This window comes from Myotis brandtii, unplaced genomic scaffold (assembly GCF_000412655.1).
Source record: "Myotis brandtii unplaced genomic scaffold, ASM41265v1 scaffold115, whole genome shotgun sequence".
Lineage (NCBI taxonomy): Eukaryota > Metazoa > Chordata > Mammalia > Chiroptera > Vespertilionidae > Myotis > Myotis brandtii.
Genome location: NW_005353967.1, coordinates 12,008,121 through 12,031,614, shown reverse-complemented (window position 1 = coordinate 12,031,614; position 23,494 = coordinate 12,008,121). Strand labels below are relative to the sequence as shown.

At 42.4% G+C, this 23,494-nt stretch overlaps 1 protein-coding gene across 4 annotated transcripts in view; it reads right to left on the bottom strand.

The window, feature by feature from the left end:
- MAST4 (microtubule associated serine/threonine kinase family member 4) overlaps positions 1 to 23,494 on the bottom strand; it is a 464,303-nt gene that overhangs the window by 333,876 nt on the left and 106,933 nt on the right. For all 4 annotated transcript variants that reach the window (XM_014549223.1, XM_005857968.2, XM_005857963.2 and 1 more), the window contains exon 3: positions 6,090 to 6,214. In XM_014549223.1, the coding sequence (XP_014404709.1) occupies positions 6,090 to 6,214 (125 nt within the window). The remainder of the gene's footprint in view (positions 1 to 6,089; positions 6,215 to 23,494) is intronic.

Genomic DNA, 23,494 nt, shown 5'->3' with positions numbered 1-23,494 from the left:
GTTAACTTTTCTAGAAAGATATCTTCCAGTTCGTTGGGTTGGTGAATTTTGAGAGAAAATGAGGAAGAAAGAAACAAAGTAATCCACCATCATGCAAGGGATAAGGACAAAAATGAAATCAAATGATCTGAGAGGTAAGTGCTTGTCTCCCTCCCTTCTGATGATACCATCTCAGCCACGCCCAGCTGATAACCCCCAAGAAACATTTTTCCTACCAACCCCAGGAACACTGACTCCAGCATTTGAGTGACAGGCACTGTGCAAAGTAGCACATAAAAGCTCATTCATTTAATCCTCGCAATAACTTTATGAGGTTACTACAACCATTAGACCCACTACACAGATGAAGAAACTGAGGTTCGCACAGCTAATAAGTAGCAGAAACTAGAGTTGATCTCTTAACCACACTGCTTCCCCACCCCCCCCATTCTCATTTTCCAACTGAACAACTATAGTTCAATTCCTGAATTCAGTTTGCATAGTAAACTGCTCTTGGGCTTGAAGAATAGCTTCTTCAGTGGAATAAATAATATAAACCCCCAAAGTTAATCACAGATTAAAACAACAAAAAATAAACAGGAGTCCATTTAGGGTACTAAATGGACTCCTGTTTATTTAGAAAGGAAATATACATGCTCAAGCATTTAATAAGTCTTCATTGAGCACCTGAAGAAGTAGCTGGGAAAACAAAAAAAAATATCTTCACCCTCATGAATTTCTCATTAAATATTAAGAGATATACAATAATGTAAATTATGAAAACTATTGGAAGGAGCTAAAGCTATGGAGAAAAGTGAATGAGTAACACAGGGACAGGGATGATGGTGGAGACGGGGCATACAATGTGGGAACAGTTTCAAATAGGATGGTCAAGAAAGACCCCAATAAGAAAGAATGTGACAGGATGTTCACACAAACAAAACATCAGTCTCATGATTCAAATCACACAGAAAACTGGAGGAAAAAACTGAAAACTAATTTTCACTGTGTTTCTGCCATCTATCTATTACCCCAAAGTACAAAAGAAGTGGATGACCACATACACCATTTCTAAACATGAAGCATCAAAGCTCACAACCCTATTTTCCTAAAGAAAAGTAAGTCACCACTGGTCCTGCTTTTGCCTCCTGAAATGCCCATGTGTTGCCGGAAAGCAGCATCTGTCTAAACCCCCCTGCTTTTGACGACTATGACTTCTTTGATAAACTGCCCGTGTGTGTGTGGAGGGACAGAAAGATGGAGGAAGCAAATGGGGAAATGAGTTTTCCCCTCTCCAGATTAATGTATATGAAGTATACATCTGACACTTCATCAGCACTCCCGGCTGGTGTCCCAGCAGGCGGACACTGGCTGAGCATGTATTCTGCCAGCAACCAGGCTACTTAGGATGAATTGGCAACATGTCATTTATCTGAAATGCCCCAAATGTCTGGGAGAGGGAGCACAGCTACATTTAGCATCGCCAAGGAAAACTAGATACTTTGGGCTAGGAATTAATCTCCTTTTTGAGAAGGTAGTTAGCATTACCTTCAAGCTTGCCTGTGGCATTTAAATCACTATAGGTCATGCATTTACTAAAATTCATACCGACCAAACCATGGGGCCTTCATTTATATCTTACTAACATATGAATACCTGCCAGCCACGGGGCCTTCGTTTATATCTTATTAACATACGAATCCCTCTCAGGTCTCTACTTTTCTGAAATGTATGTTGTGCTGAACATGAAATTCTGTTTTATATCAACTTGTAATGCCGTTATTTGGACATAAACCGCTTTGATCCCTATTTTTCCCATTTTTACACACTTGAACACACACTTTGCTTTGACTCACTTTTTCAGTGAATCAACAAAATATTTAAGCCAATCTGCTACATGACTGCTTACAGGCAGATTAATAAAATCTCCTTGAATGTGGACACTGTAATCTCTTCATAATTTTTTCAGCCTAGTTTTTGAACGGCTGATGTAGAACTAAATGGGATTTGGCCCATTACATGGACTTTAAGGCTAATCACAATTGTAAGATGCCGTGAACAACAAAACCAAAGAGGTTTTAGATGGATGATCTTATTAGGCCACCCATTACAGCAGAGAGAATCACACCATCACTCTCGCCTTGCAAGTAAAGGAATCTGTCATTTCCTAGGAATAATTATTCGTTCCATCGGCATTATTTATTGAATGCCTCCTATACGCAAGGCTTTGTGCTAGGAGCAGTGAGGAGCAGAAAGCCAACCAGACGGGAATTCTGCCCGGAAGGAGCTTGCAGTCTAGCAGGGGGATATCAGGCATAAACACAAAGAATTAAAACAAAGGTGCACCATGATACACGCCAAGGAGAGTCAGGAGGAGAAGGCTGGCTTACAGCTCTAAGATGGGGGGCTGGGGGTGAGAGCCGTGGCCAGGAGAGGGTCCAAGAGAATCATGTTCTATTGGACAGAGCACCTCCAAAAACATCAGCTTGTCTAGAAAATAAAGAAAGAAACAAGGAGGAGGAAGAAGAGAGAAAAGGCCAGTCAGAGAAAGACAAGTATCATATGATTTCACTTATAGGTGGAATCTAATGAACAAAATAAACTAACAAACAAAACAGAAACAGACTCAAAGATATCAGAGGACTGACAGCTGTCATAGGTGAGTGGGTTGGGGGCCGGATGAAAAAGGTGAAGGGATTCAGCAAAGAAAAAACAAAACTCATAGACACAGACATCAGTAGAGTGATTAGCAGAGGGAAAGGGGATAAGGGGATAGAAGAGGGTAAAGGGGAGATAAGTAGTCATGGAAGGAGACTTGACTTGGGCTGGTGAACACATAATACAATATACAGATGATCTATTACAGAATTCTATACCTGAAACCTATATAATTTTATTAAACAACTAAAAGCCCAATGGACGAAATTCGTGCAAGGGTAGGCCCTCGCAGCCCCAGCTACTTCGGCCCTCGCAGCCCCGGCTTCATCCGGAAGGTCATCCGGAAGGTCATTCTGCTGTTCAGTCTAATTAGCATATTAGCTCTTTATTATATAGGATGTTACTCCCCCCCGCCCCCCCAAAAAAGAAAAAGAAAGTAAATTCTAATAGGTGTATATTTCCACCTCTCAGCATCATTATCAAATCTGTTAGTTGTAATCAGCAGAGGCACTTTAAACATAATCCAATCCAAAAACATTAACCCTTTGAGTGCCAACCAATATCCTAGGAACTATGCTAAAATTGCCAAGGCATTTTTGCTGATTTTACAGCAGTTTAGGAAAAAAATTATGAATCGCAAGTAAGTGAAGTTACATATTCAAAAACTTAAGGAAACCTTTACTACATTTGTTTTCATCTTTGACATATATTGTTTGCTGATTGTATTATAAAATACTAGTAGAAAAAAATTTGAACAAAACATATAATGTTAAAATAGAGGGACACCCTTCTCCAATATCTTCCACAAAATCGTCATCTTCACAGCAAGAATTGACATATTTAGCAATATCATCATCACTAATAAAAGCAGACTTATAACTGGACGCCATTTCGAAGCTCTAGGGCTACAAAATCTGAGTAAACTTCATAAAATCGTAGTACCTGTAAAAAATTAGGCAGATAAATGCCAGTGGTCAATTTTAGAACTACAAACATCCGGCATCATAAGTAATCTGCACTTAGGTGCCATCTGTCAATAAAGAGTGAACTACTAGCATCTAATAGTGACACTGCAGGAGGAGCGCGATAGCGCTCCCGGCACTTTTGGCGAAAGACAAGAGGAGCTCGATCGTGCTCCCTGGCACTCTAGGGGTTAACTAATAACACTTCTGCAAAGGGTACATACTGTGACACACTGATATAAATGATATGGCATAGAAACCTAGACCAATTCAAGCAGAATAACGAGGGAATCAGGAGGGTCTCAGCCCGGCAGCCCTCCTCCAGCTGCTGCTGCTCTCAGGTTGGGGGACAGAGACTTGGTCAAACAGCTCACAAATAGTTTTCCTTAAACTACAACTCAGAAATCATGAAACTTCTGAATGAGATATACTGTATATACCAGTATATATCTTACTTTTAACAGTGTTGCTTTAATCAGAATAATTTTCTTGGCAATAAACATACAAGATTAATATTTAAGTGTTAAGAATAATATTGCATTGACCCCAAAAAACACTTTTTAAAAAAAAATCACTAATTGTGAGAAATGTTCCTTAAAAAGTAAATACTTACAGTAAAATAAGCTTTTGGTAAAATTCCCCAAGAAAAAAAAGTAACTTTGAACTTGGGGATGAGATGGAGGAAAATGTGATCATCATTTTAAGTGCACATTTAAAATAAGTCCCAAATTTTTCATAAAAGGAAGACAATGAACTTTGGCTTAAAGATCATAGTCAATTTTGAAATCATAATATATCCTGAAAGAAACTTTTTATGGATAATTATTCAATACCATTCAGAATCTTTATTATTTGAAAAGTAGATTCGGGAATTCCAAAGTTGAATTCCAGAGACTGTTTATGCCTCTTTTCATCTTGTAGTTGCAGATGAGATGATAAAGTCTGAGAAACTAAGTGACTTGCTCAAGTGTACACACTATCTAATGGCAAAATCAGGACCTAACTCACATCTCTCTGCATTATTGAATGATTCCCATATATCCAAAATAACCTATTATCAATACATCAAATTAAAAGGCATCATAATGCACTGACTTACATATTATTTGCATCATCATCAGTAAAATATGTTTAAAAATCTATTCCCATACCATACAACCCCTACCACCAATGCAAAAATAACTTGTAAACACTCCTAGGCCAAAGGTTAAAGTAGAAAAGTAATGAGCCCACTAGAACACAAAATTCTAGGAAGGATCATGGTTAAAAATAAAGGCGTACATTGAAAAAAATACAAGGAATGTGGGAGTCCATGCTACCAAAAAATACGCAAATATTTGTATCATGTGCCAACTGGTAAATGTGGAGAAAGTGCTAGAGTTGGAATAATGACCATTTTCAATTATCACAGAAAAGAAGGGGCCTGGCAAGAACCACCATGTTCTGGAAATCTAGGGGGAATTGTTGATGAGGAGAAACATGTTTGCATGGCCTGAAAGTATCTCCCCACAGAATGCTTATTGAATACAAGAGCAAAAGTCTAACTACAGTGGAGACATCTGGCAACACCTTGACTAGGGGGAAAAATTAACTACACAATGAGGGACAGATAGACATATGTGTCTGCAGATGGCAGACCCAATGTGATATTCTAGATTGGGATGCAAAAACATAAATCTCACCATGAGGAAATATCAAACGTATAAGCAACATGTAATATGCGAAATATTCCATTAAAACACATGGGTGGGAGTATAGTCCTCAAAGATCTTGATGTCAAAGTGGTAAATAAAGGCTCTGGAAATAATTCCAGATTAAAGGGAACTAAATAGATATGACAATTAAATTCAATGCATGACTCTGGACTGGATCCTGTTCTGGGGGAGGGAAAATGTTATAGAGGACATTATTGAGCCAATTGATAAAACTGAAATGCAGATGGCAGAGTAGATAAAGGGCATTTATCAGCCATAAATTTACTGAAGTTGATAACTGTGATAACAAAAGGCTATAGTATATACAAGCTACTCCCAAACAGTTTAAAAAAGTATGTGTGCATGTACACATATATGTATATGCCTGTGTCTATATAGAGGGAGAGAAAGCAAATGATAAAGCAAGTTGGGCAAGAGGTTAATAGTTGAATCTAGTAAAGGATCAGTTGGTGTTCTATTATTTTTCTTACTCTTGCCACTTCTCTGTTACTTTGAAATTGTTTTAAAGCTTAGAAACATCTTCCTTTCTTTTGAGGGAAGAGTGGAGACAGAGAAAAATTGAAAGAAATACTCCAAATTAGGTTGTGGGGTTGGGGGTTGGCGCTTGGAAAAATGAGCACACTGAAAGCAAGGTATTTCACATTGCCAAATCTGTGCTTAATGTTAAATGAGGTTCAAATCTAGTTAAAGTCAATAAACTTAAAATAGTCCCTAGTGAGGTGGCAAGACGGATAAAACCCAACCCACCACAGACAGAGCCCAGAGACACACTTACCAGACTGGCCGTGAGCGAGGGCGCCGACTGGCCCAAGGCCTGGCTGCGCATGCGCACGAGGTTGGACGTCTCCGCAGATGCTGACCAGGTCTGTCCTGCGGTGGGGTTAGGAAGGAGGTACCTTCCTGTCGGGGTTAAAGAGAAGACAATGTAAGTGACAGGCAGAACAGTAACACCTCCATGGCAACGGTAGATCTCTTCTTGACCATCCTTCTATATAACGTTTGCCAATAATTACATTTACCAAAAGCAACCGGAGGCAAATTGTTTTAATTAAGACAAGTTCTGACTCTGATTTCCCACATAAACCCAAGAGTACCTCTTCATCCCCAGCATCTGTAGCTTTCAGCCAAGGCAGAATGAAGTATCTTGTTACTGCTGCCTATTCCACCAAATGTGCTGAGGATGAATATAATACACAAAGCATTCCTAGCATCTTAGAAATAAACTTACGCAGTTATAACTGTACTTTTAAAATGTCTAATATGGAAAGTGATTGAGGATTCATCTGGAAAAGAGTCCTCAAAGTGGAGATCATGACCACCAAAAGGAAGAGTTGAAATTCTTTCAAAGTGAAATGGGGCTGGTGCTTCCCTCTCTGAAGCACTGGTTGGTCACTCAACCATGTCCACAGGACACATAATTGTATCCATTTGCATAAATCAGGACATCAATGTCAGTTGAGCTTCACTGAGCAACTCACATCAACCTTGAACTCTAATATATATGTATGCCTTTGAAAGTCAAACAGTTGAACCAATTCACACTGTATTAATTTCTTAGTACAGGGACAGGACCAGTTATCAATGCATAAGAAATAAGGCTTTTTGACTTCAGGAAGTTGGGATGAAGTTATGAGTATTCACATAGTAATGAAGCTCAGTAAAAGTAGAGGCCATGTTTGATTTTTATCTGCTTTGTCCCAATACTAGCACAATGACTGGCCGTAGTCGGTGCTCATTAAATATTTCTTGAATGATGAAAGAACAAGTGGGCACTTCTTTCCCATAAAACACATAGAGACAATAAGATGGCAGGCAGTCTGTGGTGTCTCATCCAAGGGCTGTGTCTGTGGGGACTCCAGCTTCATACCACTCAGAATCAGGAGGGACTGCAGCCACATGTGTAGCTGGTGGTCCTGGAGCAGAGGTGACATTTGTTCCTTGGATTCTCCCCCAACAGATCTGTTCCTTGTAAAAGAGGCTCACTCCCTTACCTGTGGCATACAATTCACAAGCATGTCCCACTGGTTAATAAATACTGCAATATATTAGCTAGTTAGCTATTAGTATCCATTCTAACTACTAGCAATATCAAAGTATAGGAGCTAGGGGCAGCTCCCACAATTGTCCATGTAGAGGTCTAATCTATATATATAAAAGCCTAAGCGACTGTCGCAACCGAAACAACCAAACAGACGACCAAACAGGCTGCATGGGGCGACCAGGCCAGCAGGGGGCTTAGTGAGGGACGACCAAACGACTGAGCAGCAGGCTGCAAAGATGGCGGCGCCCACAGCCAATAAGGAGGGAATATGCTAATTGACTGCCATGCCCTCAAAGATGGTGGTGCCCACAGCCAATAAGGAGGGGATATACTAATTGACTGCCACACCCTCAAAGATGGCGGTGCCCACAGCCACAAGATGGTGGTGCCAGTCCCTCAGCCCCCAGCCACCCAGGGCTTGCCCAAGGCACAGGCAAGCCTCGGATGGCAGCTGCCCAGCTGCCCAGCTTCCCAAGGCTCAGGTAACCAGGGCCGGCAGAGGCTTGTGCTGCTGGCAGTGGCAGCAACAGAGGTGTGATAGGGCGTCGCCTTCCCCTGATTGCCGGAAACAGCCACAAGATGGTGGTGCCAGTCCCTCAGCCCCCAGCCACCCAGGGCTTGCCCGAGGCACAGGCAAGCCTCGGATGGCAGCTGCCCAGCTGCCCAGCTTCCCAAGGCTCAGGTAACCAGGGCCGGCAGAGGCTTGTGCTGCTGGCAGTGGCAGCAACAGAGGTGTGATGGGGCGTCACCTTCCCCTGATTGCCGGATCATCTCCCGCCCCTGAGGGCTCCGGGACTGTGAGAGGAGGCAGGCTGGGCTGAGGGACCTCCCACCTCCAGTGCATGAATTTTCATGCATCAGGCCTCTAGTGTGTGTGTGTGTGTGTGTGTGTGTATGAAAGCCTAAGCGACCATTACAACCAGAAGATCGGACAATCAGATGACCAGCCAGTAGCTATGACGCACAGTGACCACCAGGGGACAGACACTCAATGCAGGAGCTGGCACCCTGTGGTCAGTGCGCTCCCACAGCCAACCTCCTGCATCTGGCTGTGGTCCCTTCCCCCCAGCCGGCCAGGCCCAATCGGCCCTGATCAGCCCAGATTAGGACTGGGAGAGACAACCCTGATCAGCCCCGATTGCTGGCTAGGCCGAGGGACCCCACCCATGCACAAATTCTTGCACCGGGCTTCTAGTGTTTTAATAAAAGTGCTTCTAGAAATTTATATTTTCCTTGCAAAGGGAAAAATGGTTTCCTATTTTGCCAAAATTGCTCTTTCACTTTCTTATACAGTGAAAGCACAGACTCTAGAGACAACCAGATCTGCTTTTGAGATCTTAACCTGTAACAGAATGACATTGGGGAAGGAAGTTAGTCAACCTCTCCTGGCCTTCATTTTTCCATCTCTAAAATGGGGATAGATTATAGGATTGACTATGTAAAGTTATTGAGAGGTTTATAAGATTTTATAAGTAAAGCACTCAGTAAATGTTAGCTATTTAGCCATAACAATAGTAAAAAACTATCTTTTTTGTTTGCTTTTAATTTCTTGTCACTTGTCTAAAGAAAAAAAATAACAATTACACCAGCAAAAACCACAATCAACATTTCAGTGATTTTTCTTCCGATTTTCTAACTGCAACCTGTATTTTCTAGCAAAAAAACAACAACAACATAGACTTTTGTCACATGCTCCCCTCCACATCACATAATATATATTTGCCAAGCAAAAAACATAAAGCAAATCAATTGAAGCATAAACCCTATCATTAAAAATTCAACAATAATTACAATTTGTGATTCTGGTCATCATCTCAAAAACAGTCAGATATATGTTGTGTAGGATATGTTACATTTAAAGTCTAGAATTTTTTTTTCCTTGCCTTATTTTGAAACATGAACTAAAAGCTAGACTAACAGGGGCTTTGGGAAATCTGCCCCCTTTAGACCTAAAAGCAGGACATTAATAAAGAACAGGAAAATTATAGACTGCATTTAGGAATGTTAACCATTATTACATACATAAATGGTTTCTTTAACACAGAATTAACTCTCACTGTTTGAAAAGCATCACATGTTAAAAATATACCAACCTCCAGTAATCAGAACCCATACGTTTTTGTTTTTTTTTCCTTCTGGTCCTTCCTGTGTCTTTTCCTGTATTCTATGCTTTATATTTTCTTTGTACACGTTTCAGAGAGAGGCCTGATGGGAGGTATAGAAGCTACCTAAAATCAAAGCTTATATGATGGAGGGAGTCTAGCCTCATCACTGTTCTGGCTCAGATGCTTCATTTTAAAACCAAGCAAGGTAGATACAAGAACACTTGAAGAATGTAACATCATCATACAAAGTGTAAAGGCTAAATATTGTTAAGTCACTAAAAAATTCTATAATTCAGTCCTTTTCTCTTTTACTAGAAAATAATTATTAGACTATCTCCCTATAATCCCCAAGATGAAGAAATAGGTATTCATTTCTGTATTCCTAGTACCTGGCATAGTCCCTGGCACAGTGCCTGGCATACAGTAAGTGCTCAATAAACATTTGTTGACTGAAGTGCACTTAAACGGGAAACATAAAACTAACCAGGTTATCTTCTTAAATTTAATCTGTAGTATAGCATAACAGTTAAAATACACTGAGACATTACTATATGCCAGACACTGCCACATCTTAGCAAACCTATGGGGTACCAGGTAATAATATCTCCACTTTAGCACAGAGAGGTCACATAATTAGACCAGGGCACACAGCTGATAAGTGAGCAAAACCTGGATTCTTACTTTGAAGCCCAAATCCTATCGCAGGAAAATATTCATCACATATGCTAAGGTGAAAAACAAGGTATAAGAGAGGATGATTTTATATTTAAAAGAAAATAACATGCAGATGGGATTAAATGAGATAATGCACTTAAGGCACTCAGCCTGGGACATGGAAGGCAGACAATATACTATTACTACTCACATGCTCATAAGAGCTTTACAACTCCACCAATACACCCTCACCACCACAGCAACAAAATAAACCATGGCAATGGACTCCTTGGCCAGATCACAAAAGAACTGGAGAAAACTATTGAACAATATTGCAATAAAGAACAGTATTTCTTGCAAAACTGTTGTTCTCTCTGGCAGGGAAAATGGGGACTGGATCCAGGGAGAAGTATGCTATAATATTTCATTGTTTTAAAAATTATCTGCAGGGAATAAGAATTAAGTTTTCACTTGTGGTTTTAATAAATTTAATATTAAGTTTTTCTAATGTAGCTGAAGAATGTGGCAAATATTAAGCTTTGAAAGAGCTGGCTGGCAAGTATATGCAGTTGTATTAAATTATTCTCTACTAATTTCTTTATATGACATTATAAAGGGTGTCCCAAAAAATGTATACATACTTTGAACAGTTATTAATTCCAATGGGTTAAATCTGAAAAGAAAGAAATATCAATTGAGCTATCAAGGAAAAGTGTGTATACATTTTTGGGGATACCCTGTATAATACTGCTTTTAATGATTCCTATAAAAAAATGCTCCAAAATCTAACATGGCAAACAAGCCAAGAGCATATTCCTCACACCCCTCATAATGGCAGTTCCTGAGGCCACATAAGGGAGGGGCGTGGGTGATGGTCGTGGAGAGCCACAGGGTCTGGGTGGGGTGAGGAAGCAAGAAGCAGGGGAGAAGTTCCAAGGAGAACGAGGACCCTCATTATGGTCCCAACCTGAAAGTCATGGCAGCTATGACTGGGTAAGGCTCCTTCTCTGCCAGTGGGAAAGCAGGACAGAAGCAGGCACAGTTTCTGAATATATCCTCAGAGCAAGAAATTCATCTGCTAGGATCCAAGCTCAATGAGCCCGGCATGTTCAGGTGGGAGGACCAAGCATGTCAAACTCTGGACCAAGCATGTCAAACTCAAAGGCTAACACGGGCCAAATAAACAAGGCATGTGGCCTGCAGGCCGCAAGTTTGACATGCTTGCTGTGGACAGACCTAGAAAAAGCAATAGGGGAGGGGGCACCAGGAACCAGGGCCACTTTGTTCTCTCTATAGACTCAAACCATACTTTGAACACTTCACTGTTGTTAGCTCTCACAGGGCAGTTTACAGCAAGCAGAGACCCTTGCTAACAGGACACACATGCCATCCTCTCCTCTGAAATCCCTCAGGCCAACACTACACATACATTTCATTTGCTGCTACCTCTTGCATGAGTCTAATCTTGGTAAAAAGACTATAGGTGTGCCTTGTCAAAGATAAGCAAAGCTGGACACTACTTAAAGTGGTAAGGACAGATTTTAATCAGTAAGAACTACTGCCACAGGAAAAAAGAGTCCAGTGTGAACTGAATTCACCTTCAATTTATACAGAAGTAACTGGGTGTTTTAACAGGAGAAGCAGGGAAGAGGGCAGGGAGCCAGTGGAGGCTCAGCTGAGTCAGGGAAGGGAAAATTTGCAAAGGGTTAGTCAGTGGAACTGCGATCGAGCCAGCTCTGTCTGCTAGCTGGCGATCATGGAAGTTAGGATTCCACCCTCCCACAGAGACAGGGAGACACAGATCCTACCTGGTGGCCAGAATAAGCAGCAAATTTTTGGCAGCCTTGAGTTTTCTCAGGTAGGCACTTTAAGGGAGTTAGGGTCATCCTGAGGATGTAGCCTTGAGCTGTTAGAAACTATGTAAGTGTGTGTTCAAATCTTTAATGGTCAAGGTTAAGGCCTAGTGGAGAAAGAGGGCTTGGAGACGCATGGCTAGAATTTGGTCGAGGAGAGACTTTATCAGCCTTCAATTCTTTGTGACTTAACAGATCCTAACCCACAAGGAGACCTTTAGATGGTCAATAGTTGATCAATTTTAGAACAGAGTTTGAACTAAGTTTAATAGGACATAGAGGTCCTTGGCAGTTAACAGGAAAATTAATGTCTCTAAGTCATGGTGGACTCTAGAGTCAGACTGCTGAGTGCCAATTCTGCCCCAACACAGACTCCATCACATATTCATAGACTTCTCCAAGCCCCAGGCTCCTCAGCTGTAAAACAGGGGTACATTTATGCAGTGGTTGTAAATCAAAACAGAAAGGATTTTTACACAAGGAACATTCAATAAATGTAAACTTTGAAATAAATAAGAAATACAAAGGGCTACCTAACACACAATGAATTATAAGGTGAGCAAGAAATAAAATGGTGTTAAGCCACTGGAAAAAACAATTCAATGAGGAAGCATGTATACACATCTATAATGACATGTTTATAATGCCATCGCGGGCTAGATTTTAGATGTCATTATTCTTGTATGAGCCTTGTCCTTAGGAATCATATGAATGTTACAAATTGGAGGGTTGGTTAGCCTAACACATGGGATGTTTTATTCCTGCCTAGACCCCCATTAGTGTTATTAGGGAAGAAAGGACAACAGATGGATCTAAGGCAGTCATTAGAAGGCACTAACACTGTGCCATAGTTGGTAGTGATTACATCAAACTTTATATAAATTCCCTTTCTGATGACTACCAAGAGCCTCTAAAAAAGTGTGTTGCTGTTGTATTCATGCATCATTTGCTGCCTACAATTTAAGAAAATTAGCATCTGTCAACCACATTATTCAGCTGCACAGGGTGGAAATTAATGGATAACACCATTCCCAATTAGTTGTATGAGAGGTGAGCTTCCCTGGCAATCTGGCAGCTATGTTTTAATACCGAATGGGGCCTGTTGTTACAGCTGTAACTTTGATCAGCTCTGTGATTTTCGGAAATACAGCTCTAAAACTCCTGTACGTTTATTGAAACACTTAATAAATATGTTCTACTGGCATAACAAGAACTTTAGAGGCAATAATAGAGTCCGTATTAGAGCTAGAGTCAGTTGGCCAGAGTGACAGAAGAACTGGTCAGGTTTCAACCACAGAGGTGTGGGTTCTTTGAATGGCCTTTTTGTACTGGCGTGTGTTACTGTTTGGTCACGGGGCCTCTACTTAACAGAGTGAGTAAGAAGGTCCGGAGCCTTTTAAGATGATACATAAAAATAAGTAGGTTACTGAGCCTAGACCCAGATTGTGCCTAGGCTACTCATAGCTTCTTTTCTAAAATGTTTTTTCCTTTGTTTCCATCCTGAATTCCAAGAAACAAGAAGCAAATCCTCCATAAATGCATGTTTTCAAACAGGAGATATACCCATGCTTTCAAAGCACCCCTAAGCTTAAAGTATCCCTCTGAAGTACAAAAATATCAGGCCAGCAATAATTTTAGCAGAATGGCTATATAAAGAATTAAATACAGCCTCTGGAGATGTATTTTACCACCAAGGAATAATGGTGCCTGACTAGATTTAAAAGCTTCCAGTAAAAAAGTTCCATAGCACCTGAACTGCAACATAGATCTACCAGTATCAGTCAGTCCACAGTCTTACATTGCCGGTTATTTACCTTGGAGCACAAACAGGACATTCAAGGGAAAGTAAGACCTGGTGGCCACATCACAAAGCAGCCTAAGGCTTTGGTGCTCAGCTCCACACAGAACTCAGAAAAGGTTTGTGTATCCCTCCAAGGTAGCAACCAGGAGCAAAGGGAAGCTCAGGGGACGACTGCGTTGCTCTTGAGGGTTTTGGTGAGGTGGGGGAGCTACACACAGGGAGGGAAGGAGAATGGGGGTAGCATCACAGAGACAAAGGGGCTGGGACAAAAAGAGCAATGGGAAGCTAGCCCTGTGCTGGAACCATGAGCAGGAAGATGGGGCCACATGCTCACAGCTCTCACCCTATGCTGCCCACCTGGGTAGATACTGAAGCTCTCACAGAAAGTTCACCTCTACCACTAAGGTGGGAGGAGGGACAGTCCCACCGTTTCATCCTCTCCACTGCTAACTAACACCTCCCTTGCTTAATTCCACTTCTGAGAATACACACACGAGTTGAAAGCAGTGACTTCAACAATAACCTGTACACCCATATTGATAGCAGCATTATTCATAATAGCCAAAATGTGGAAACAACCCAAATGTCCATTGATGGATGAATGGATAGACAAAATGTGGTATATACATACAACGGAATGTGCTTCAGCCTTTAGAAGGAAGGAAATTCTGACACACGCTACAACATGGATGAACCCCTAAGACATGCTGAATGAAATAAGTCAGACAACAAAAGACAAATGTTGTTAACATTTCACTTACATGAGGTTCCTGGAATAATCAAATTCATTGAGACAAAAAGTGTAAGTGTTTACTGGGCACTGGGGAGAGGAGGGAGCGAGGGGGTCATTGTTTAAATGGTACTGAGTTTCAGTTTGGGATGATGACAAGTTCTGGAGGTAGATAGTGGTGACGGTTGCACAACACTGTGAATATACTGAATGTACACATAGAAATGGTTAAAATGGTCAATTTTGTTATGTATATTTTACCACACACAAAGCCACCCTCTCTGGCTTAGCCCAAAACACTGCACCTTCCAGAGGAAAAAATCAGGGGGTCCTTTTTGTGGTCCAAAAGGAGTTATCCACATTAAACTACATCAGCAACTGCTCCTACAAATCACACTTAATAACTTAAGTCCTTTGGATCATTTACAAGTCAGAGGAACTGTGTGTTTTAAGAACCCTCCACGGAGGAAGGTTAAAGACCATGGTAAGTCACTGGCTGAATGTGGATGGAATCCATGAGTCAGCAGCCACTGCCCTCGAGTGCACTCCATCATCATCAAGATATTCCTCTTCTACGCCCCATTGCTCACTCCTAAACACTGGGTCCCTCATCATCGCGGCTGTCACACCCACAGGCAATTACAGCCCCCCTTATTCATCCTCAGTGTGCTACTACCACAGAGACATGGCTCCTTTCATCTCCCTCTCACATGGATGACTGGCTTCCAATTTCTTGTCCCCGTTGCAAAAGAATAACTATACCTAGACAGCATCAATAATGCTGCTAAATCATTCTTCTTAATGGCATAAATAAATATAATTTGAGAAACCAACAGACCTGTGACCAGTGGGTGCTGACGTTCACTGACTTCTATATTGTGCTGCTACTCTATCCTTAAAAAAAAAAAGTGGTCTGTGTTTACGCACACAAGAAAAGTCCAAAGCAGAGCTTGGACCCTGAGACCTTGAAGTTATCACTGCCTACTAGCCAGAGGTCCCCGATTCACAAGGAAACCGCAAGCTGAAGGGAGAGGGCGTGCATGTATTTTGGGAGTTTGGTAGTCAGGGCATAGGGCGATGCCAATGGGGCCTCAAGGTCTGAATCAAATTCACCGCCCAACGCAGCAGTCTCTGAACTCCTTCTGTTTTGTTTACCAATCCCACAGAGATGCCCAAGTGCACTCATCACCAGCATTCTATGTTTAATATTGAATGGCAAGGTAACAGTACCAACTGCAGGCCTGGTGACAGAGTTAGGAGACCACTTTAAAAGGAAGCTTACTGCAAGCAGGGCAGGTAGCAGAACTGACTGGGCCGTCCCAGACTGACTGGGTACATGACCAATATTTCAAGAGTTACTAACACCCAATGCTCTCCTGTGAGAGAGCTGGGGACTGTGGGAAAATGACAAACACAGGTCTCCACCACAGCAATCAAAGCCTTTGGACAAACATGAGGCAGTGAACTGCATCTCATGCTGCCACTGCCACTGCCACTGCCATCTTTAATGGCAACTTTAAGTTAAAACGACTCTCGGCGTGGGTGACATGGAAAGATGGTGCAAAGGAGCAGAGGTCTTGTCACCCTCAGTCACAGAGAGCCACCCTGTCACTCTTGCCATTTTATGACAAAAAGACAACGATGCCAACACACTATTTTAAAGGGACCCAATTTGAATCTATACTTACAGAGAAATGCATTTGGCCTTTCCTTTCTTTTCTTTCCTCTTCACTTGTTCTTAGAAAAGAAATAATTCTTCTCATCCAATGAGATTACCTCCCCCAGTCAAATTCTAATAAGGGCGGAGATGAGGGCCCAGGGAATTCATATCTGAACGGGAGCTTGGGAAGCCTCGATGTTGCTGGGATTATCACAGCTGCCTTTCAGCAGACCAGCACCCAGCACACTCCCCCATTCTGCAGTGAGACCCAGCCTTGGCCGGCAACTCCCTGATGACCTGGACCACCCAGGTGGCCTCCCCTCCGATGGTGAGTCTCTGGACTTAACATTCTTACCAAAAAGAAACCCCACATGAAACATAATAATTTGGCTGTAAAACTCTAGCTGTAGAGACCAAAGGCTAACGTGACAACTTCAAATTGATTTCTGAGGAAGTAGTAAATAGAGCCAACTCTAATGAGAACATGGTAACAAGAACGGGCATCAAGCAGTGTTGCTCAGAATGTCTAAGTGAGGGCACCCAGACACTGGGCTGGGTGCTGGAGGTATCTAAGTGAGGCTGGGCACAGGTCAGAGTTAACATCTGCAATCCGGCTGCCTCCATCCGAGTATTGAAATATAATGCAGCAGAATGAATTGCTAGACATGTCCAAACCCCCTGGGAAATGACAGATATTGATGAATGCTGCTGGGAAGATATATGGAAGGAAACGGCAAATAAATAGAACCATTTTTTCTCAGAGTCAGCTGCAGATAAAGGGAGCAGCTGCTAAACTCCTTGTCAGCTTCCCGTCCTCTCTTCCTCTTTCTCCTTCTGCTCCCCCATCTGCCTCCTCTCCACCTTCCTAAAACCTCCCCGAGGACTGGTATCTTGCCCTCTTCAAAGTAAGAATCAAACAGTAAGTCTCATCTCCTCCTCCCCTGTGATACTTGTACTTCTCAGCCCATTTAGTCAAATCCTTTCCAAAATGTCATGCCACCCAACATGTTCATGGGTCCCTCTGGATCCTGGAAATACATTCACTTTTTAAACTCATGGAATGACACTGTTAAATTCAAGTCCATTCGACAACCCCAGTCACGAGGTTCAGATGCAAAATTCAAAGGCTAACTACCATCATGGGCTAGCTGTGTGACTTTGGTCAGGCTTCTTAACCTCCTAAGCCTCAGTTTCCCACAGACATTCTGTAAAGTGGAGAGCACTGGTCAACCTCATAGGGCGATTGTGAGGACTAATTTAGAATATAAATAGGGAGCCTATCCTACCATTTGGCAAATAGAAGGCCAGCAATAAACAAGGGCTTTTTATCCCCTCGACTTTCCATTGCTCAACACCTCCCGGCCAGGGCACTCCGTGGTGTCCCTGTCAGACTGGATCAGATCCTCTCCACACAGGGCACTTCGGAAAAACTGGCTCTCATTCCATTTGGCAAATGGACATGGCAACACCGAGTGGGAAACCAGTCAAGACACGAGTTTGCATCCTGGTTTCACCGTGTATTCGCTAGGGAACCCTGGATACATTATTTTCCCCTCTGAGCTTCCAAATCCCTGTGATAAAGGCAGGGGTAGCACAGGTCAAGTGCCCCACATCCCTGTGAACACACCGTTGGTGGGTTCAGGTCCCCATCCAGGATGCTTTGCCCATCTTGGCATCACGGGCATGAAATCCACAGCCATCTGCTTCCATGCAGCTGCGTGTGCACAGAGTGACATTTACTTCTGTGCACAGCATGCTCTTCTGCGCTGTCAACTCTGTGTCACCTGGGACCGAAGTCATCTGCCCTTGCACCCCTCCATCACAGCCCGCACACAGAACCGCCTGTACTTTTACAGAACCACATACTTACGTCTGTGCATATTAACTCTCCATTCTGTCTCTCATTTGTATTTCTACCAGGGCTCCCATTTTTCCATTGTTTAGCTGCAGTCTGCCTGGAAGAGTATTCAATTTTGGTTCAGTTGTTTGTTTTGTAACAATAACAATTATGAAGAAGACTCGGCGTCCTTAAACTCGATACGGAGAGCATGGCGTCACTTCTGCCTTCGATTTTTCTCTTCCAAAACCCATCTCCAAAAGAGTCCCACACATCCACAAAGTACTGTGTATTTTCAAAGTAAGCTGACTAACTGTCGGGATACTAGAGGACAATTTGTATTTAGCATCTCACTTTTTGGAGAAATTACGAATCCTACTCAATAACGTCCTTTTGCACACTAAGATGCTTTCACTGACACGCGGAAATGTCACTGGCAGCCGTGAGATGCTAAACATTTCTGACAACTGCCCTACATCTAAACAGTTGTGACAGAGGCCACGGAGGAGCTGGGATCAGGAGCTTCATAAAAGAAACAAAAAGAACAAAGGTAGCCACAGAGGAGATAAAATACATTTCCCAACCTACACAGAAATTTCTAAACAAGTCCAAATTTCCCAACAAGTCCTCTATTTTTCCAAGGAAACATCTATATAAATCTAATTCACCTAACAGTATATTTCCACATGTATTTATTTGGAACAGTTTTTGTTCCATGCTGGTTTTTATTTTTATTTTTTTAATATATATTTTATTGATTTTTTACAGAGAGGAAGGGAGAGGGATAGAGAGTTAGAAACATTGATGAGAGAGAAACATCGATCAGCTGCCTCCTGCATACCCCCTACTGGGGATGTGCCCGCAACCAAGGTACATGCCCTTGACCGGAATCGAACCTGGGACCCTTCAGTCCGCAGGCCGACGCTCTATCCACTGAGCCAAACCGGTTAGGGCCATGCTGGTTTTTAATCCAAACAGATTTCAAATTCTTCCTCCTCAATAACAACGCCTGTGTATGCTCCCTAAAAAAAATCTAATATTTTTGCCTTAAGAAATGTTTGTTGGTACTGATGGTTGAATAAGCAAAGAATCTAGAACAACTATAAAATGTCTCTTAAAAAATATCGTATAGCTCGCCTCCAGCGTCTCCAAATGGTAGCGTATTACAGGCCCCAATTTTGGGGGTGAGAGAGCGTAATCAGGATGGTTTCACCTGGTCTCCTTCCTCCCTCACTAAAAGCCTAATGTTCACTCGACCTGGTTTAAAAGCAACAGAATCTAGGGACCACTGTCATCCCAACTGCAACCTTGTGCTCTGAATGAAATTCTAACAAATCACTAAGTGCTCTCCAAAACAGAACAGAACATTGCCCTTGGTTTTTGTTGTTGTTGTTTTTAATATATTTTTATTGATTTCAGAGAGGAAGGAAGAGGGAGAGAGAGATAGAAACATCCATGATGAGAGAGAATCATGGATTGGCTGCCTTCTGCAAGTCCCCCACTGGGGATCGAGCCCACAACCGGGGCACGTGCCTTTGAGCAGAATCGAACCTGGGACCTTTCAGTTCGCAGGCCGACGCTCTATCCACTGGGCCAAACCAGCTAGGGCTGCCCTTGTTTTTAAGAGAAAAATCAAAGCCAAGATTAGGGTGACGATTGCCTCAGCACTGCTTGGAGAGTAATGACCAGTGTAGGGTTAGAATTCAACGTTTCCATTTCTGGTCGATCATTTAGCCACTGGCTTCTTCTGAAAGCTCGGATGACATTAAGCAGCCACAAAGTCCAGGGCCGAGGTCTGTCTTAAAGTAACAGTATCACTAGGCTACTAGGCTGCCTAATGTTCCTTTTTAGAGACTGTAGCCATGCTTATGGGGAAGCAGTGTGTTACGGTGCTCAGGTGGGGGAATGGCTATTTGGTGATTCCAATCACCCTCCAAATGGCCATCTCTCAAGATGGAGAGCCTGGTCATTATTTTTTCTAGCCATCCCATTAAATGCACTTAATCTCCTATTATTAGAATCCACAGAGAGCACTGTGACTGTAGAACACATGGCAGTGGGGCTTATGCACCCAGTTTTTCACATCAAAGTGTATATCATATATCAGATCTGCTCAGGGTCAACTTCACAGATGGTCCTTCTCCAAGGTGCATTTGGCCTTTCCTTTCTTTTCTTTCCTCTTCACTTGTTCTTAGAAAAGAAATATTTCTTCTCATCCAATGAGATTACCACTTCCAGTCAAATTCTAATAAGGGCGGAGATGAGGGTCCCGGGAGTTCATATCTGAACGGGAGCTAGGGAAGCCTCGATGTTGCTGGGATTGTAACAGCTGCCTTTCAGCAGACCAGCACCCAGCACACTCCCCCATTCTGCAGTGAGACCCAGCCTTGGCCGGCAACTCCCTGATGACCTGGACCACCCAGGTGGCCTCCCCTCCGATGGGGGGAAATTAAGAGAAGGATACTGTGCTGATGTCCATGTGCAGGGACTCTGACCTCCTGCCTGCCACGTCTTTCCTATCTACACCTTTGAGAGGACATGTGATAATGCCCACGTACAGAACCACCCAGCATTTACTGATAGAGTGGCCAGATTTTACAAGTAAAAATACAGGACACCTGAATAAACTTGAATTCAAATAAATTCTAATACACATGCCCCAAATGTTACATTGGACATAAGTATACTAAAAATATTAGCTGTTTACCTGAAATTAACATTTAATTAGATTCCATGTATTTTATAAGCAATACCATTTCCCCCCATTTTTAAATTTTTTTCAATTACAGATGACATACAATATTATATTAGTTTCAGGTGTACAACAGAGTGATTAGACACGGATATAACTCACAAAGTGATCACCTGGACAAGTGCAGTACCCATCTGCCACCACGCACAACCATCACAATGTCATTGACTACATTCTCTATGCTGCACTCCGTATCTCCACGACCCTTTCTAACTGGCAATTTGTACATCTCAACCCCTCCCCCGTTTTTACCTACCCCCCTCCCCCACAAACCTTCTCCCATCTGGCAACCATCCAAATGTTCCCCGTATCTATGAGTTTGTTTCTGTTTGTTGTGCTTATTTTGTTCTTTAGATTCTACATGTAAGTGAAATCATATGGTATTCATCTCTCTCTGTCTGACTTATTTCACTTATTCAAAAAGAGGGAAACATATATTTAAATGATACTGTTCTCTCTTTTCAAAAGGTTTACCCTCTAGGTTGCATGGCAACTCCATTTACAGAGCATTCAGTGTTTGCAATGCAGGGGGCATTGCTTTAAGATGTAAAGAATGGGTCTTCAAAGAATTTATAAACGAGTAAAAGGGATGATAGATACATAAGTAATAGGAAGTTAAAAGTGATCCATCTTGTAATAAGAGAACAATATAAGAGGGTAGTGGGGTGGAAATTCTAAAGCATTCCTGAGAATCAATCAGCAAAAGTGAAATGAAGGTGTTTGGAATGGAATGGGAATGCGATAAGGGATGTTACAGATTCTTTCCCTGTATTACACTCCCACTGTGGGGTCTCGCCGCTCTGGGTTTGTACAGCCACAGCTAGTAAAATGGAGCAAAGACGAAACAGCAGAGTTCTTTTGAACAGAGGTTTGTGGTAACTGAAGCAAAGACAGATACACAGTGCGATGCCCAGCTCTCTTTACTTAAAAGAAAGAATTCAAATTTATTAGACCAAGCCAATCCATTTCCTTATCCTGAGCTCAGAGAAATTCATTTCAGGATTTTAATAAAAGGAAAATGACACAATTGTTATTCTAGAGTAATTTATGACAAAAATGCAGGCACATCTGCTTAGAGGACACGAAATAAAAACCAAGGGCACAGTGCCATGTATGCATGCATACATGTAAACACATACAAATCTCCATGTATGTGAATCTCCAAGTATATTACTTAACATAAGTACATGCCTTCCCTGTACCAGGGACTTGGATGCTAGAAGCTGTGCTACCTTAAACAAAACCCATCTTCAAGTCTAATTTGGTACCAGGTTCATCATTTATAGCGGTCCTGATTCCACCTGTGTTCTTATTCAAAAAGAGGGAAAGAGACATTTAAATGCTAGTGTTCTCTCTTTTCAAAAGTTTTACACCACCCCCCACCCGCTCCCCCGCCCAGCGAGCATGTCAGCAATGAGTTAAAGGCCAGGAGAGGACTTACCCTCAGCTCTCCCTTCAGGCCCTGGTGTGAGGCAGGCACCTGAGACAGGACTGTCAAAGGGCAAAAAAATTATCCACTAGGCAGACACAAGGAAATGAATTTAGTCCTGGCAGTACACGGAGATTAAGTGCTTGAATGACAATGGAGTTTGACAAAGACAAATGCCGCTACCACCACCAGCGTCATTACTGTATCAGAAACACTAATTGTTATAAATCTTTAAAATCCTCTGTTGGTGGCATTTGCATTTCTGGCCTCCTCTTTTTTTCTGGGGAGTTGACATAAACTCAGCTTCATTATCAGTCTCCATCCAGGAAGTTTAAAAAAAGCCTCCACTCCTGACCTTTGATCAGCCACTGAAAATAAGTTTTAAACAGAGATGGGTGCTGGTGTGCCCAGCTTCAGAGGACAGCCACAGGACATCACAGCCAGCCTCCTGGGAGGGAGACCATGCACATGTTCACCCACCCACGGTGAAAGAATGGGCGCGTAAATGGAAGGAAATGAAAGCCTGCAAAGACTTTCCCTCTCTCTTCTTGGCAGCTGAAAATTTACTACTCCAACAACAAGGGGCCTTGAGAGTATCTGGCCCCACCCACTCATTTTACAGATGAGAAAACCGAGAACCAGAAACAAGGGTATGGCTACTCAGCGGTGGACTTGGGGCCGGAATCTGGGACTCAGCTCCCCATTTCCTGTCCTTCCCATTACATCTTGAAACTGTGGTGTAGGAGACGTCAGGATGCTATTTCCACTCAGCCAAGCCACTGGCTTCCTATCTGTACACCCCATTCTCTCTCTGATCTACTTCTCCCCCTGCCCCCCGCCCCAGCTGCTACTTCACACACCACCTCCACGTGGGTGTTGACCGGAGGATTGACATAGGTCTAATTTACCAACTCCAGCACAAGCACCTCAGCGCCTGCCCTGCACCGCTGCGCTGCGCTGCAGTTTGCACGTAAGAAAATGTCAGCAGAAGAGCCAGTTATTATATCCAACTGCATACGCGGGGTCCAGGGTGACATGAAATGACAGCACCTACCATCTGCTTTGCCTGCCCCAGCCTTATCTCCCTCTCCCCAATCATAACTAAAGGAGTGTGGTGTGTGCAATTGCATAGTCAATACTAATTTTTCATTATTTATATTTCACACTAACTGTAATATAATCATTTGCATTTTTGTGGCTTCCTCACATATGCTAAAGAGTCACAGCAAGCTAAAAGCACTTCATTTCTTGTAAATTACATATATGAGGAACTGAGAAGATAAGCTTAGAATCCGCATGCTTTTCAGAACCTAAAAAT